Here is a 16,191-nt window from a genome sequence, read left to right on the forward strand (position 1 = left end):
CCCGTGGAAGGGCCGCGTGGGTGTCCCCACGGTGCCAGGGAGGGGTCGCCGCCTCGAGAACCCGGCGGACTTTAAAGGAATCCCGGCAGTGCCAAATTACACCGGCAATACCCATAAATGATTAAGGAGGTTCAGGATGTCAAGCGTGGAGCGTTACCGGCGCTCGGCAGGAGGACGCCGTTGCGGGTGCAGATTTACCGTTCTCGGCTGGTTTCGTTCCGAACGTTCGATTTCTCCGTACGCGTTATTCGCCATCTCCCGCCAAGCCCTTCGTTTCGCCCCTCTTCGTGCGGTGTTAGCCGCGAGCGGGGTAGCGCTCTCAGGGATGCACCCCACTCCCAAATGGGCTGAAAGAACCTTCTCGGCGACCCCTTCTGAATAATGCAATTATTTTTTTTCAGGAAAACCCCTCTTTTTAATGAGTTTGTGTCCTCTGGTGAAAAAGCAGCACGAAGGTCTGGCGGAGGCCCTCCAAAGGGATTTCCCTGTGCCCCCGCAAAGGGAGGGCCGTGTCCCATCCTACAAAACACCGCAGCTCATTTTTCATCATTTTTCCTGATTTTTTAAATATTTTTTTTTTTTTTTTTTTCTGCTGGCAGCTGCAGCCAGCCAGCGCTGAAGCCCCTTCCTGCCTAGCTGGCTTCTGCAAACACCCTCGCCGTCAGATGGTTAGCGCTCAGCTCTGGCTGTTAACGGGGGCAGGCGTTAAAAATGGGTGATTTCTGGCGAGCGTGGCTTTTCCTCCCCAAAATGTAGTGGGTGACTGGGAGGGTTATTCTAAATCAGAAACTGGGTCTGGGGAAAGGGACCCGCTGCGGTTCCTCTGCTCCGTGTGTTTGGGGTGCAGGGGTGTCCCCTGGCAGCGGGGCACGTTAAGCTTCACGGCTGGCACCGGCGGAGGAGAAATTTGGGGAAATCCCTGCAGCTGCTGCAAGGTGAGGGGAAAGCCCTGAAAAAAAAAAAAACATGAAAAACCCACAAAAAAAGTTGCAAGATTTTTGTAAAGGAAGGCAGGAGCTTCTCAAGGGTGGAAACCAAAGCGGCATGGCCGTGGCCGTGTGGTCCTGCTGCCGTCGGGTACTGGGGTACCGGGGCCTGGGGCGCCTCATCCCGCACTGGGGCACGAGAACATTTACCGGCAGGACGTTTGGGCTGCAGAGCCACGGGCGTCTGCAGGAAGATTTGGCGGCCGGGCAAGTCGTCAGCGCTGCTGTGAGCTCCCCTAGAGCGAAAATAAAAAGCATGGAGTGCAAGAAGAACCAGCAGGTTTGGGGTTGGCCCTTATGCTCCAACTATATATATATTTTTTTTTATTTTTAAATTTTTTTTAAACACGCAGGCTTGTGGGCTTTGGAGGTCTGGGACTTCTCCTGGGGCTTTGGAGGTCTGGGACTTTGGAGGTCCATGGCTTCATCTGAGATTTTTGGAGGTCTGGGACTTCTCCTGGGGCTTTGGAGGTCCGTGACCTCTGCTGGGATTTTTGGGGTCTGGGATTTTGAGGGCCTGTGACTTCTGCTGGGCTTTTGGAGGGCTGGGGTTTTGAGGGGAGGGCCGTGATTTCTCCTGGGGAGGGCCGGGGGTATCTGTCAATTATTCTCAGTGCAGAAGGGGACAAAGGCGGCCCTGCCGGGGCACCCAGCACCGCACCCCTCCCGCTTTTCCAGGGATGCGGGGAAACACAGGGGAAGCGGAGGAGGCGGAGAGGCGCAGGACCGGGGAAGCCGTGCCGAGCCCAGCCGAGCGGTGCCGAGCCCAGCCGAGCGGTGCCGTGCCGAGCGGTGCCGAGCCCAGCCGAGCCGTGCCGAGCCCAGCCGAGCGGTGCCGTGCCGAGCGGTGCCGAGCCGAGCCGAGCCGTGTCGAGCGGTGCCGAGCCCAGCCGAGCCGAGCCTCACGGGGAGGTGCCGGGCCCCGCGTCCCCGCCCCTCGCCGCCGCCGCCGCCGCCGCCGCCCGCCCGCCCGCCCGGCCGGCGCTGGGAGCGCGGCGCGGGGCTCCAAGATGGCTTTGGCCGGGCTGTGCGCCCTGCTCGCCGGTTGCTGCCTGGCGACGGGCAGCGGCCCCGCGGAGGCGGCGGCGGAGGCGGCGGCCAAGGAGCTGGAGTGTAAGCTGAAGAGCATCACGGTGTCGGCGCTGCCCTTCCTGCGGGAGAACGACCTCAGCATCATGCACGGCCCCTCGGCCGCCGAGCCCAAGCTGCTCTTCTCCGTACGCAACGATTTTCCCGGCGAGATGGTGGTGGTGGATGACCTGGAGAATACGGAGCTGCCTTACTTCGTGCTGGGTGAGTCTCCGGGCGGGCCTGCGGGCGGTGCCCGCTACGCGCTGGGTCCGGTCCGGTCCCGGCCGGCCCCCCTCCCCTCCCGGCAGCCGGGCCCCGAGCATCCCCGGCCGCGGGGCTCCTCCCTGCGGCACCGCCGGGCGGGTAAACCCTGCGGCATCTCGGCCCTCCCGGGGCCGGTTCACCCCGCCGCAGCATCTCGGCACCGGCTGCGGCACCGGGCGGGATGCGGTGGAGATGCCGCAAGGCCTGGGATGCTGGGGGAATCCCTCCCGGGGTTCTCATCCGCGGGGCTCGTCCCCAGCTCCGTGCGCGGCCGCCGGCGGGTCGTGCTGGCAGGAGGGCCCGCGGTCTGCTTCCAGCGTGGCTGGCTGGAGGAAAAGGGTTTTCTGCTTTGTCTGCCCCCCGGGCAGAGTCCCCTTTCCTGCAGCCTGGTGGAAAAACACGCCGGTGCCCGGCATTTCCCATCCCGCCCGCGCGTGCCGTCGCCGGTACTCCTGCCCCCCCGGTTTTAGGCTTTGGCCTGTTCGCGTGGTCCAGGGGGTTCCCGCCCGCTCTGGCCGGGTCCTTGCGCTTCACCCGCTTCTGAGGCTCATCTGCCCAAATCCGATGGGCTTCCCCAGTTTTCTTCCACCAAAAAAAGCCGACAATTCGCTCCGTCGTTTACGCTGGGATCAGAGCAAGGCCTCCGCCGCTCGTGCGCGGGGACCCGCTTCCCTCCGCACCACCTGGAGCAAGTCACTGAAAATGAAAATTTTAATTTCCAGCGGCATTGCTGCAGAATACCAGTTTCCTACCGCCGCCCGCACGTAATCCCCCGTCCCGGGCAAACGCCGCCGTCACTTTCCTAGCAGCCCGCGCGCATCTCCTGCAAGCCTTGGCCATCCGTCGCTGCTCCGGCAGCACCTTGGGTGCCCTGTGAAGCTTTAAAATGCCACCCTTGCCTGGATGTTGGCCCAAAAATGAGACGCCGGCGCGTTGCTTTGCGTGGCGTTGTCCCTCCGTGCCACCCTTGTGTGCGGGCAGAGCGTAACGATGGCTCCAACCTGGTTTTTCTCCCCAGCGCTTCGTCACCTCCCAGGCCCTTCTGTGTGCAAAAAAAACCAAACCAACCCCGGTCCTGGGTGCTGCGTGGGCATCCCCCTTCTCCCGTGAGAAGGGCAGAGGCAGGCGGGGGGCTGTTGACGCCGTGGGGGGCAGGGGGTGGATGATTTGCTGGAGGCCAGAGGCCACGCGGGGTCCCCCGGTCCAAGCCCTGTGCTGCAGGATGCTGCGGCCTCCGGCCGGAGAGCGTTGCTGTGGCAACGGGGCGGCAGCGCGGCGGATGCAGGGGACGCGCAGGCATGGCCGCCAGCCCCGCGCCGCCTTGACGCCCCGAAGGCGATACGGGTGCTTGTCCCTCGCCCCTTTTGGACCCGGTCCCAGGGAGCTGGACCCCGATGGGCCCCGGGGCCTGGGGCGCTGCCAGCGGGGAGTGCCTGGGTGGGGATGCGTGGCTCCGCTCGGGCGGGGGTCCCGGGGTACGGCCCCTGGCTGCTCCTGCGGGGATTTCCCCCGGGGTTTTTCCAATCCACGAGGGATGCCACACGGTGGGAAGGACGCACCCACCCTGACAGCCCCCGCTGCACCCAGGGCTTGCGCTGATGATGCCGGGCAGGGGTTTGCTTTCACCTCCTCCTGCTTGTGGCCACGGAACAAACACGAGGATGGCTGGCCGCCTGCCAGCGCACCCTGATGTCCCGGTGGCGGCCGGTCTCTCCGGGGCATTGCTGCCTGGAACGTCGGTCCCCCGAGAGCGTGCGGGTGCACAGGGCTGTGCCGACCCCAGGCCCGCGGGGGTTTGGGCTGTGGGGACACAGAGGCGGTCCCAGGACAAGCCTCCCCCGGCTGGGATGCTGGGGCTGGGCTGGCAGGAGGGGGCACCTCGTGGGGCCCCTGTTTGCCAAGGTTTTGGCTTGGTGATTCCTGGGAAATGCCGTGTTACGTCTGTCTCCTTCCCACAAGAGAAGGGCTTGCTTTGAAGCTGGTGTGGCCACTTTGCCATGTGTGGGTATTATTATAGTTGTTATCACTGTGGTCCTTTGCCATGTGTGGGTGTTGCTCTTACATTATTATTATTATTATTATTATTATTATTATTATTATTATTAGCCTGGGCACTGCTTTTGCATGGCAGAAGCCCTGAGGTGCGTAGAAGTTTTACAAGACCCAGACTTAGTAACTCAGAGGCTGCATCCTCCGGAGCCAGAGACCCCCCGGCCCAAGAAACCCGTGGGGCAGAGAGCGTCGCTGCTGGCACTGCGCGCTCCGTGGGGATGCGGCCGCATCGGGTCGACGCGTGGAACCGATGCCGGTGGCTGTTTGTGTTTCTGCAAGGCTTGTGCGTGGCTGGAGGGTGTGTTTGAGCATCCTTCCAGGACCCGGGCTTCACGCGGTGCTGATTGCACCGTCCCCGGCAAAGCCCAGGCCCGGTAATTGTGCCTCCCTTGTTGCGTTTGAACGTACAATAATGTGTCGGAGCCGGGGGATAATCTCCACATCCACCTCCGTGCCTCCGAGCCCGGGCTGGTTTGGGGTTTCTCTGCTGGGGAGGGAGCTGGGTGACTGCTCCTTCGCCTCTTGGTGGTTTTTGGATCCAGGGCCCCATGTACAGGGATGGGGTTCCCGAGGGGAGGGGAGCTGCCCTGAGGGCTGGCGGGGGCTCGGACCGCACCCCAGGGTGCTGTCCCCGGGCTGGGGAGGGCCTGGGCGTGCGCTTCGAGCACTGCGAAGGGCAGGCGATGCTCCACGGCTGCTCCTGGCAGTGGCACCACGGCTCTGCCACGCGGGCTCTCGAGCAGCTCACTCGCGGTCGCTCCATGCCTCAGTTTCCCTGCAAAGATGGTGGGAACGTGCAGGGAGGTGGCCGTGGCAGGGTGGGACCGCGTAGAGGGAGCAGCCAGGAATGGGTTGGGATCGGGGCACCCAAGGGTGGCTGGGTGTCATCCACCTCCAGCCCTGGCTGTGCCCCTCAAACTCCCCCTAAATAGTTTAAGTGCTTTCAAGCTTGGCCAGCGTTCTGGAGACGGGCGTGCGTGGTTTCTCGTCCCTTGGTGGCATCTCCCTGCCGTGGTGGCCAAGCCAGGCATCCCGTTGATGGGCACACGGGTCAAGGTTTCTCCCCCAGCTGGAGATGCGCTGGGATCTTTCAGAGCCACGTACGGTGCTTGCTAAAAATAAAGTGCTGGGGAGTGTGGGTGTGTGTTGAACTGGGCGCCCCAAAAATGCTTGTCACTCCTGACCCCTGATGATGCTCCGATAACATCATCAACTGAATGATGAGCGCGGAGGTTGCGGGCATCCCCTCACCGCTGGTGACTTTGATGGACCCCCTTGAGCCGAGCTCTGCCGGGGCTCACCCATGCTGGCGGGGACGATGGGGACCCGGGGGCTGTCTGCCCGACCTCGGGGCTGGTAGGGAAGTCGCGCGTGGGGACCGGCGCCCATCCCCTCCGTGCGTTTGCTTCTCCCCGCTGCGGGGAGCTGCGGCTCGGCCCGGGGCTGGCGGGGGGGGGGGAATGCGCTGGCTTTGCCGTGCCCTGATCTGCTGCCTGCCGGCTTTGGCTTTATCTTTACCCAAAAGGGTGAGGCATTGCTTGCTGCCTGCTCTCCCTGCAACATTTTGGGGTGTCACCCCCCGCCCCCCCCAACCCCAGAGGCAGGTGTGTCGAGTGCGTTGGTGCTCAGCCCTCCCGAACGTGGGGACCCCGTGGCCGCTCCCGCGTACCTCCGAAAGCAGAGGGATAGTTTGTGGGCTCGTTACCCCCGGTTTACGGTGAGGGGAGGTGATTTTGTAGGGCTTCCAGCTGCTTCGTAGCTCCCTTTGCTAACGAACAGAGCGCGTTTTAATTGCGCTGGCCGCCTCCTTGTGCCCGCGTTTGCCCGGGAGCAGCTCGGCGCACGTGTTCCCCACGTGCGTCGCCTTTCGTGCTCGTAGCCATAAAAACCCCGTGTGGTTTTAGATGCACGTCCTCAAAAGGGACTCGGACGCCGTCCCCCTGTTTTGCTGTGGGGTTTTTTTCCCACCTCCTGAATTCTTGGGAAGCAGCGAGGGCGTGGGAGCAGGGATGGGGTGCACGCCGGGCTGCCTGCTTTTAAAATCACCTGATTTCATCCTGCAAAGCTCCATGTGAAATGCTCGCCTTTCATCTCAGAGTTGGTTGGGGTTTTTTCTGTTGTTTGTTGCATTAGTTGTAATTTTTTTTTTTTCCCTGATGGAGGCTGAGTCTCGCCGGTCGGTGGTCATTAAGAAATGCTAATTTGCAGCTCAATATTCCCTTTCCGCTAACCTTCACACCCCCTTCTTCCTCGCTGCTCGGCTCGGCAGCATCCAACCTCATTTGATATGTCGTTAACTGGATTCACACTCCTGCGGGCTGCTAATTTTTTGGGGCCCCATCCTTCGCAGGTTATAAACCGGCGAGCGGGGTATTTATTAGCATCCCAGCTTCCCGCGGCCCCTTGGGCTTGGCGGAGATTTGCGACGTAATTAAAAAATGCGCGAAAGATGGCGCCTTTGACTCCTTCGCCCCAGTAATGCGCTAGATATTTGAAAAGCGAAGCCTCGAAGTGCGGGTTTGTGCATAAAACAGACTTGAGGAATGAGAAAGCAGAGCCGACAGGTCGAACCCGTGCTTGCTGGGCGCCGGATAATTCAAGATCTTGAAATACTGGATGGTTTCTCGTGTCCTGGTTTTGGTTGTTTGGTTGTTTTTTTTTTTCCCCCTGAGTGTGGAGGAGCTGAAGGAGCTTTTTCTGCCCCCCTGGTTTCCAGCCCGGCTGCTGTGCCCTGAAACGGGAGCAGCACAGCCCCTCGCCCCCCGACTTCCCCTGCTCCCCATCGCCCTCGCGGGAGCCTTGGCAGAGAGGATGGGAGCAGGTTCTTAACTTCAATGACGTTAATAGATTATCATAAACTCGAGCCTTAATACAAGCTGTCATGATTTCAAATTATCTTACTTTTAAATTAAATAGATTCCTTTTTAAATACAAAATCAATTCTAATTTTTTAGAGGGGTGAGATTTTTCAAAGGCACCGATGAGTTGGGCATATTTAACTGCTCTTGAATATCTCCCCGAAATATCTAATCAATTTTTTTTTGTTAAATCTCAGCTAAGCTCTTGGCCGTGCCGGTGGATGCTCTGGCCGTGACTTCCCTGGGTTAATAACGGGATAACGGGGGGGGATGCGAGATGGACCGCCGCAGGGATGCGGGATGCTGCTAATCGGGGTGACGGCCCACCGGCGCGCCTGCCCGCCCCGGCTCTCCTTCCAGGCTGCACGGGGAGGCGGCGAGATGTGACACCCGTCGGCTCTCGTCCTCATCCCACACGTCTCCCCACCGACTGCGGGAGGCGGCGTGTGTCCCCCCCCACGTCTGCCCTCCACCCCTGGCTCCTAAATGGTGCCGGAGGAGGGAAGCAGGAGGCTGCAGGATTGCATTGTGTCGTCATTTTTTTTTTTTTTTCACTTCCACGTCAAGTGAGAGGAGCATCCCGTTGGGTTTTGGTTGGGGGTTGCTTGGTCCCTCTCACCTGGATCTGGGTGCTGGTTGTGGGTCCCAAAACTGGTGGCACGCAGGGCAAGCTCTTTGGTCCCGGCTCTCCCTGGTGGGAAAGCGGGTCTTGGGGTGTTGTGGTGCTGGTCCCTGGATTGACTTTAATTTCCAGAGGAGGTGATGGTATCCTGTCATCGCCGCTGGAGCTCCCCTTCCCCGTCACACGTCCCCATCCCGCAAGGCCGGGGCACGGCAGAGGGCTGCAGCGGGGCTGGTCCCACCGCCGGACCCACAGCATCGCTCCGGTGTGAACCTTGCACCTGGAAATAGGTGTAATGGCGAAATAATGGAGCAAATATTAAGAAATTCTTAAGTACCTAGAGAATAACCGAGTTAAATTATACCAGAGGAGCTCAATTGCCTTGCTTAGATTGATTGAATTACTAAATGAGCCTGACTAATGGAATGGAGTGGATATATCGGACTTTTACTCAAGATCCTGAAATAATTTCTCTAATAAGATTGTGAGCCATTAATTGAACTTGGCTTTGGTCCTGGACACTGTCACATGCACTGAAACCCAGCGGTATGATCTATGCTCTCGCGTGCCCGGCCGAGAGGGCGGCCGCTGGCACCTCCCTGCCGGACGGCTTGGAGGACGGCCAGGGTGTTCTCTGGGGGGGGGGGGGTCATAACCTACCCCTGCCTGGATCTGCGGTGGGGAAGGGACCCCGAAATGCCCTGTCTCGGCAGCCCTCCGCCCCTTGGCCAAACCCACCCTGGCGGTGGGATGCGCTTCATTCCCTTCTGCTGCCAGGCCGGGGTCCTGACCCCAGTTCCCAGCGCCGTGGGGTGAATTTGAGATGGATGCTTTGGTGTTTACACCTCCGGCAAATTCAGGGGTGCCACCTGCTTCCTGCGCCCTCCTGGACTGGTTGGTGCTGGTGGTGGGACGTTGTCCGTAGCATCCGGAGCGCTGCCGGCTGCCTGGTCTGCCCTGTGAGGTGCTTGCCACCACGGCTTGGGGCCTTCAGAGCTTCCAGCAAAGCAGAGAGGGATCTGCTGGGGGGATGCATCCTGCCCTGGAGCACCTGGTGGGACAGGACAGGCTCTTCTAATAGGGTTTGGGTGAGACCCCCGGTCCTGCCCTTGCTCTTGGCCATGCGATGTAAATCTGACCTCTCCATATCCCTTTTCCAGCAGACGGATGGGGCTGGGTGGGCGAGGTGACCTGCTCAGAGCCGCTGAAGCACCCAGCGCACCCCCGCGCCCGGTGACGCACCTCCTCCACGCGATGGAACCCACCGTCAGCCTCAGCTACGAGCAGGGGCAACCCTTAAAACCCAGCAGCCGGGGTGGAAAATGCTGCAGGAAAGTGGGCGGCATCCCTGGGAGGAGCACGGGGTCCCCCGTGGCCAAACCGGGGGTGCCCGAGGCTCGGGAGGGAGGCGCAGGGTGCGCATCCCCGTCGTTATGGGCACCTTGCCCCAGGGCCGTGCCCATCGCCCACCCGCTCTCTTACTGGGAGCGGAGGTTTTGGTGGCACGGCGGATGTAGAGGGCCTCTTGTGTATATATATATATATTTTTTTTTTTAACCAAGGGAAAAAAAAAAAACCAAAAAAAAAGAAATAGGGATTTCATCTCTGGGAACCCGTTGCCACAGCAACCGCGCATCCAGCCGGCTCCAGCGGCAGCGGGGCTGGGAGGGAATCTCACTGACCCAGAAAGCGGGGGGGAGCGGGCCGCGGGGCTGCGCGGCGTTTCGCCGGTGGGGATCGGCGGCGGGCGGGCAGGGGACCGGTGCTCAGCCGAGGTGGCTGCGGGGGGGCCTGACCCCCCCGTTTTGGCTGGACATGCAGAGCGATGCTCCTGGCTCCTTTTAATCGCCGTAATTTCTCAGACCACATCCAGGCAGGGATGCTCGGGCTCGCTCCTGATCCCACCATGAGACCGCTCCCAGTTTTGGGGGGCCGGACTGCCCACATGGGTCCTCCTCAAAGACCCCCAGAGCTTTGCAGCATGTTTCACCACCCTGGAACTGGCTGTGGTCCCAGTGGTGGAGGGGACCCTCGGGCAGCCACGTGTCTCCCTGACGCCGCTGTCTCACCTCTGCACTTCTTTCCCCACGCAGGCAGCATTTGCTTCTGGGCTGCATCCCATTTCCTACCTATTTTATTTTATTTTATTTTATTTATGTTATATTTTGTATTTTATGTTATATTTTGTATTTTATTTTGTATTTTATTTTGTATTTTATTTTGTATTTTATTTTGTATTTTATTTTGTATTTTGTATTTTATTTTGTATTTTGTATTTTATTTTGTATTTTATTTTGTATTTTATTTTGTATTTTATTTTGTTTTTTAATGGTTGCTTAGCCAGCTAAATGGAGGCTCTGAAACCATCTTTCTTGGAGTCTTGCTGCAGAGCAGTCCTTCAAATGAAAGAATTTTTGCCTGGCGGGATTAAGGCAGCATCTGGATGGTGATGGCTCTGTCATTTAAGACTGGTTGGCTTTTTACTTACAAATTGCCGGGCTCTGGCTTCTCTGCACCAGCCTGGCGGTGGCCGGCGGCTCACCCCCAGCAGCACGCTCTGAAGGCTGGGGGTTTGTCTTGATAAGGGAAGATTTTTGATTGCTGGGTTCTGGCCGCCCCGCTGCGGCTTAGCGCTGGGGAAGTGCCTGGAGGAGAGCATCCTCCTCTCCCACGCACCACCTCCGTGGTTTCTGATCCCGATTTGCCGCCCCGCAGCCGGGCGATGCTCGGGATGGATGCTCACCCCGCGGCGCCGGGCTCTTTGAGGTCTGGTTTGGGATGTGCTTTGCTCTGCTTTGCTGTGGGGGCTCGTTTGCTGGCGACGGGCTCGGGCAAAGGGTCTGAGCCCGTGCCCTCTGCCGTGTCCCGTCTGCAGAGCCCGAGATCTGCCGGGGAACGGGCAGGGGCTTTCGTCACCATTTCTAATGGAAGGGGGAGGGCAAAGGATCCCTGAGGGACCCTCTAGCTGGTGGTGGCACATCGGCGACAGAAGTTTGGGGTCTGCGGTCCCATTCCTGGCCAGCCGTGAGGCATATCGGTAATTAGGATGACTAACGAGCGTATCAGAGCAAGCAGCTGTGGGTGATGCAGAGAGCTGGCTTTGCTCCCGCGGGGAGCTGATCCGGCTGAAAACTAACCTGGTGGAGGAAGGAAATTGGAGAAAGGTTGGAGAACGTGGCAGGAGATGGTAAGGAGACCCTGTCCGTGCCCTTGCGTGCACACATTGCTTCTGCTTGGCCCGGCCAGGGCTGCGTTGCCTTGGGAGCGCTCCCCGAATCGGGGCCGCGGTCCAAGCAAAACCATCGCCTGGCTGCCAGAGCCCTTTGGGATGGAGTTCTGCCTGGCGGGCAGGGGGAGCTGGGTACAGGCAGGACCTTCACCTGGGTTTTTGGGAACGGCACCTCCCGTTCCTCTCTCCTGCGCCTCTGCTCTTCTCCCCTGCCAAAAAAAACCCGGTCGCGATGTCACCGCCACAACACCGTGGTTGCCTGGGAAAGCAGATATTAGCAACCCCGAAATATCCTGGGGACAGGCTCTTGTGTGATGGGAGAGTTACCATGGAAACCTCCTTCAAATAAAAAAAATAAAAAAAAAAGAAAAAAATCCAAAATTTAAAGCAGCCCTTGTAGCTCAGAACTGTAGACCTTATTATGGGTTTTGGCAAACCCCCCCCCCCCTTTTTTCTTTTATTTGTTCCAGCAAAAAGCTCCAGGAGACAAGGCAATTAATTCGAGCATCCCAAGGGGAGCGAGAGAGGGGGGGCTGGGAACCCGCTGCCCGGGACGCTGGGCCCCTGGCACTTCCCGGTGCTGCTGCCCTCCACCACGCAGGACAAAGCAGGGTGGTTTGTTTTTTTTTAGAAGAGATAGCTTAAGGCTTAAAAAACCCCAAACAAACCCCCTAGCTCCATAGGTGGAGGGTTTGGGGGGGGGGGGGGGTTGGTGCGAGCGAAGGGTTCGGGGTGCTGGAGGAGCAGTGAGGGTATGGGAAACGACACCAGGGCACGGCTCCAGCGTGGGGGCAGGCAGCTCGGCGCGGGTCGGGGCGATTTCTCTTTCCGTGTGCGGCATCGGGAGGTAGTGCCCTTTCTCCTGCCCGGAAGGGCAGCGTTGGGGTGGGGGGGGCTCCTGCGGGGATCGGTCGAGCTGGTCAGCTTCGGTGGGCAAGGGGACATGCCTGGGGGAGGAGACACCGCGCTCCCAAATTTTCTTGCCAGGGTCTACTTTGCAGCCGTGGCCGCAGGGTCCCGGGGGGTGTCTAAGCCCAGCTCAGCACAGACTTTAGGTTGCTGCGGTGCTCTCAGCTCGTCTGCTCCCCTAATGATGTCCCCTGTGTCCGCAGCTTGGAAATCTCCTGGAAATGTCCGGTTTGGACCGGAGAGCCCGCCGTGCCTCCCACCACCCTGGGCTGGCCCCGAGCTCCTCTGGGTGCCGCTTTCCCGGTGGCCGTCGTGCCGGTGCGGAGCTGTTTTCCCATCGCAGAGCCGCATCTCTCCACCCTTTCCTCTACTGCTCAGCCAGACACAGCCGGGGTCTGGCGTTCAGGAGAGCTCTGGAGAGGAGCAGCGGTGAGACTCGAGAGCTGCTGCGCTGCCGTGGAGCTGCTGGCTTCCTTGCTGACAAAAGGGACGAGCCAGGGAGTCTGGCTTTGCAGATGTGACACACGTGGGCCGGGAATTTTTGGGCGGGGGTGGAATTTGGCCGGTCCGTGAGCGGGGAGCTGCAGGGGTCTCGTCCCAGCTCGCGCCAAGGCGCAGCTTTAACCGGGCTGGGATGCGTGTCTGAGCATCCGCAAGCAAGGCACTGCCTGAAACATCCTTCCAGGGGAAAAAATCAAGCCGGTTTTATTAGCTTTGCAGCAGGAGCTGCTCTCTTCCCAGACGGGCCGCGCTCCTGGCACGCTCAGACCTGGTGGGCAGGAGAAATAGCGCAGTCCCCTTGGTGCGTGGTGGAAACGCCGGGGAGGGGAGCGCATCGCGTGCATCGAGCCTGCTTACTCAACCTTGGACCTGGGCTGGCTTCCACAGCTCTTTATTACCACGTTTCCCTCTTCTCTTGCTCGCTGAGTGAGGCACACTGCTGGTTCACAGCCGGACGACTCAGCCTCAAGTCGCCGGCCCTGAGCATCCTGCCGCAGTCCCCTCCACAGCAGCCGGCACAAATTGGGGTGAAGGGGTGTCCTGCGGGCACTGGGGCTCGATGAGAGATGCGGAGGTTCCCGGGATGGACGTGGTACGCATCTACTCACGGGATGGTGGTGGGGTGGTCAGCCCGGGCTGGATCCAGCCGCCTCCTTGTAATTAAAGCTCAGTGCCCGGGAAGAAGGGCTTTTCATGTGCCGCGGGATGAAAGGCGGCGGGCGTGTGAAACGAAGCCGTGCCGGCAGCGGGAAGGCGTCAGGATGATGGAGGGAGGGCAGGAAAGGAAGGACCACGAGGTGGGAGGAGAGGTGCGATGGCAGGAGGTAGTACGTAACTGGAGGGACCACGCCAAAGCCGAGAGGCGTTGGGAGCGGTGATGGAGGGTACTGGCAGAGCCACTCGCTCCGGGTGTGAGCTGTGGCATCCCCGGTGGCTTCCTGAAGCCACTGTGCACGGAGCCTGGCAGAGCATCCTTCGGAGCTAGTCGTCGTGGGGATGAATGGCTGGTTTCACACCGGGTGGCAGCGTCCGTGTCCTGGGAAGAGCGCTGCAGGGGCCGTGGCTGCATATTCGGTGGGTTTCTGGCCAAGGAAGGGAGGAGGTGGCAGGCGAGCTCGCCAAGCCCTGCTCTCGGCAACAGCCAGAGCCCGCGGGGCTAAAGCAAAGATGTGGCCGTAAATGCAGGAGTTTGAAGTTACTCAGTGCTCAGGGTCTGGCAGGGCTCTTTGCTCTCGAGATACCGAAAATGCAGCTCGCTCCTTGCCTTGATTTAATTTTCTTTGCTTACCGAAATGCTGCTTTTTTGCTACAATGGGATGCCGCTTCCCTTCAGTGCGGGAGGAGCAAGCGGCAGCAGCCCCTCGCTCAGAAACCCCCCCAGTCACGGGGGTGCTGCCCTGGCCGGGGCGACCCTTGGCACTTTGCTGGGCTGGAGCATCCCGGCTCCATCCCCTTTGCTTTGGCAATCCCAGATTTCATCACTGGCCTAAGAAAATAAGTAGATTTTTCGCCCCGTTGTTTTTCCGCGTGTACACGAGGGAACTTTCTGCCTGTGTTTATGACACCGGAGTTTCCTTTTCCCTGCTGATGGCACGAGCCCTGCCCGAAAAGACAGGCAGGTAAATACAGGCAGGGCCGTACCGACGTGCGGTAGCGTTAGAGCCGATGAGTGCTAAAACTGAAGAGCGGCGTTACATAATTTGGACTGCAATGCAGAAGTGCTTGCTTAATTTTTCATTATCCAATTGCTGCACGTACTTGTCGCTCGACCCGGGAAAGCGAGATCAGCCTGTGGGCACGTGCGAGGGGACCTGGCTGGCAAAGGTGATGGGAAAGCCTTCCCTTCGTGTTCCCGTCCCTCCCGGCACGGCGGGAAGAAACGTGTCCCCGTGGCACCGGCACGCACGGCAGGAGCGGGACTGAGCCGCGGCGGCTGGGAAGGATGCTCTGCAGCTGCGTCGGGGACCGAGGGGTGTCCCGTTGAGCAGCGGGAGAAGGGATGCAGGTCTGCAAAGGTCTTGGAGGTTTCTCTGGGTCGTGGTGTTAGATAAATGGAAGACGCCGTGGTTGCTTTGCATCCAAATTTACTGTAGCTGCTGGTAAAAGAGCCCCGCGCGCCTCCCGGGGTGGGTTTGTTGGGATGCGGGAGAAACGGCGAAGGAGCTGTCGTAGACCTCAGCCGTGAAGCGCTGTTTCTCCCCCTCCCTATTTCTCACCCTCTCTATTTCTCCCCCTCTTTCAAATCCCCGCTCTGCACTTTCTGTCCTTCCTACAAAGGCAGCCACCCCGGAGCAGCTTAGGCTTCAAAGCTCCCAAAATAACAAAGGTTAAAATAAATTGAAAAAAAAAGAGTTGCTACAAGATCAAGTCAGTGCCCCACTTGCGCCCGGGCTCAGAGCTTCAAAGCGGCTGCAAAGAGCCCCCCACGGCATCCATGGTCGGGCATCTCAACGCTCGGGGTCCCGTCTTCTTCCTTCGAAGTCAGGGGAGATTTTGCAGCAGCCAGGACGAGGCCGCGGGTAGTTGTACCCATCGAAAGCGGCGGGGGGTCCTGCTGCTTTTGCTGCCCACGGGGGCAATCAGGAGAAGGTCTCTCGCGGAGGAAAGGGTCGTGGTGGCTGTGGTGATGGGCAGGTCCGTGCGGGTGAGATGGATGTCCCCAGGGCTGGGACCTGCGCCCACCAGACCTGTCCCCTGGCCAGGTGGGTGGGCAAACAGCTCCTGGCGGGGAGGCTCCGTGCTCAACGCGGCGCTTTGTGCCTCTGCTGGCTCCGCTGATTTATACAGATCATCAATATGACAATTATATACACCTGCAGATTTAATTACCTCCATTCTCGTCAGGCAGCGACAGATTTATGCCTCTGTTCAGTTCCTGTAAATCTGAAACAAGCTTGACTAGACCCAAAAGTCCTCCCATTGATCACCACGCACTGGCTGGTCTCTGGCCCTCTTGACAAGCTCTTCTTTCAAGAGTGATAAATTCAAGATGCACAGTTAACTTTTTCCCCTTCTACATCTTTCTTCCTTCTTTTTTTTTTTTTTTTAACCTTCTCCCTGTTATTTTTCAAAGCCTTTCAACAAACTTGAAAATGGAGCTTGAAATCAGGTAAGAGCTCCTGAGCACCAAAGAGCTGATGACATTAGGCTGCGGTTGGCAGTAGCCCATTCCTGCCTTCTCCATCCCCGTATGGGGTCACTGGTGAGCGTTTGTCCTGCCCCTGAGACCAGCATCGGTCCCTCCAGGGGAGGTGGGAGGAAGAGGAGGACCACCTCTTGGAAAAACTCTTGGTCCTGCTGTCAGCAGGAGAGCGGACAGGGTTATTTCGGTCCTGTTTCACCCCCTGGGAGGGTCACCTTGTCTCTCCTGTGCCCAAAAAGACAGGCAGGTCCTGGCTTTTCCCCCAGGAGATGAGGAACAAGCGGCTGCGCTTGTTTCCCAAGGACACCAAAATAAAGTCTAATTTGCCCGACCTCTTGGCCTCGGCGCAACGAGCACTTAAACGAATTAGTCTGAAGGAGCGGGCTGAAGTTTACCCTTGAAGTCCATGTCATCGCTGTAATGCATCCCCCCACCTCCCCCCACCTGTCCCACCGCCGCCGCTGCCTGACCTCTCCCGTACGACATGCTCCGATGTCTTGCTAAGTGCCTGGCAGATGGGCTGCGGTGGCCGGCCATTACCTTCCCTGCCAGCCCGC

The 16,191-nt window shown here is 59.3% G+C and overlaps 1 protein-coding gene across 4 annotated transcripts in view; it reads left to right on the forward strand.

The window, feature by feature from the left end:
- The first annotated feature begins 1,920 nt into the window (after positions 1–1,920).
- The window catches only part of ASTN1 (astrotactin 1), a 56,606-nt gene continuing 42,335 nt past the window's right edge, over positions 1,921–16,191 (forward strand). For 2 of the 4 annotated variants that reach the window (XM_075760442.1, XM_075760444.1), the window contains exon 1: positions 1,926–2,279. In XM_075760442.1, the coding sequence (XP_075616557.1) occupies positions 1,997–2,279 (283 nt within the window). In that variant the 5' untranslated portion in view covers positions 1,926–1,996. Of the gene's footprint in view, positions 2,280–16,191 lie in introns of all 4 variants that reach the window. The other 2 variants (XM_075760440.1, XM_075760443.1) reach the window with 2 other exon arrangements.

Source organism: Balearica regulorum, chromosome 8 (assembly GCF_011004875.1).
Source record: "Balearica regulorum gibbericeps isolate bBalReg1 chromosome 8, bBalReg1.pri, whole genome shotgun sequence".
In the NCBI taxonomy this organism is placed as follows: Eukaryota; Metazoa; Chordata; class Aves; order Gruiformes; family Gruidae; genus Balearica; species Balearica regulorum.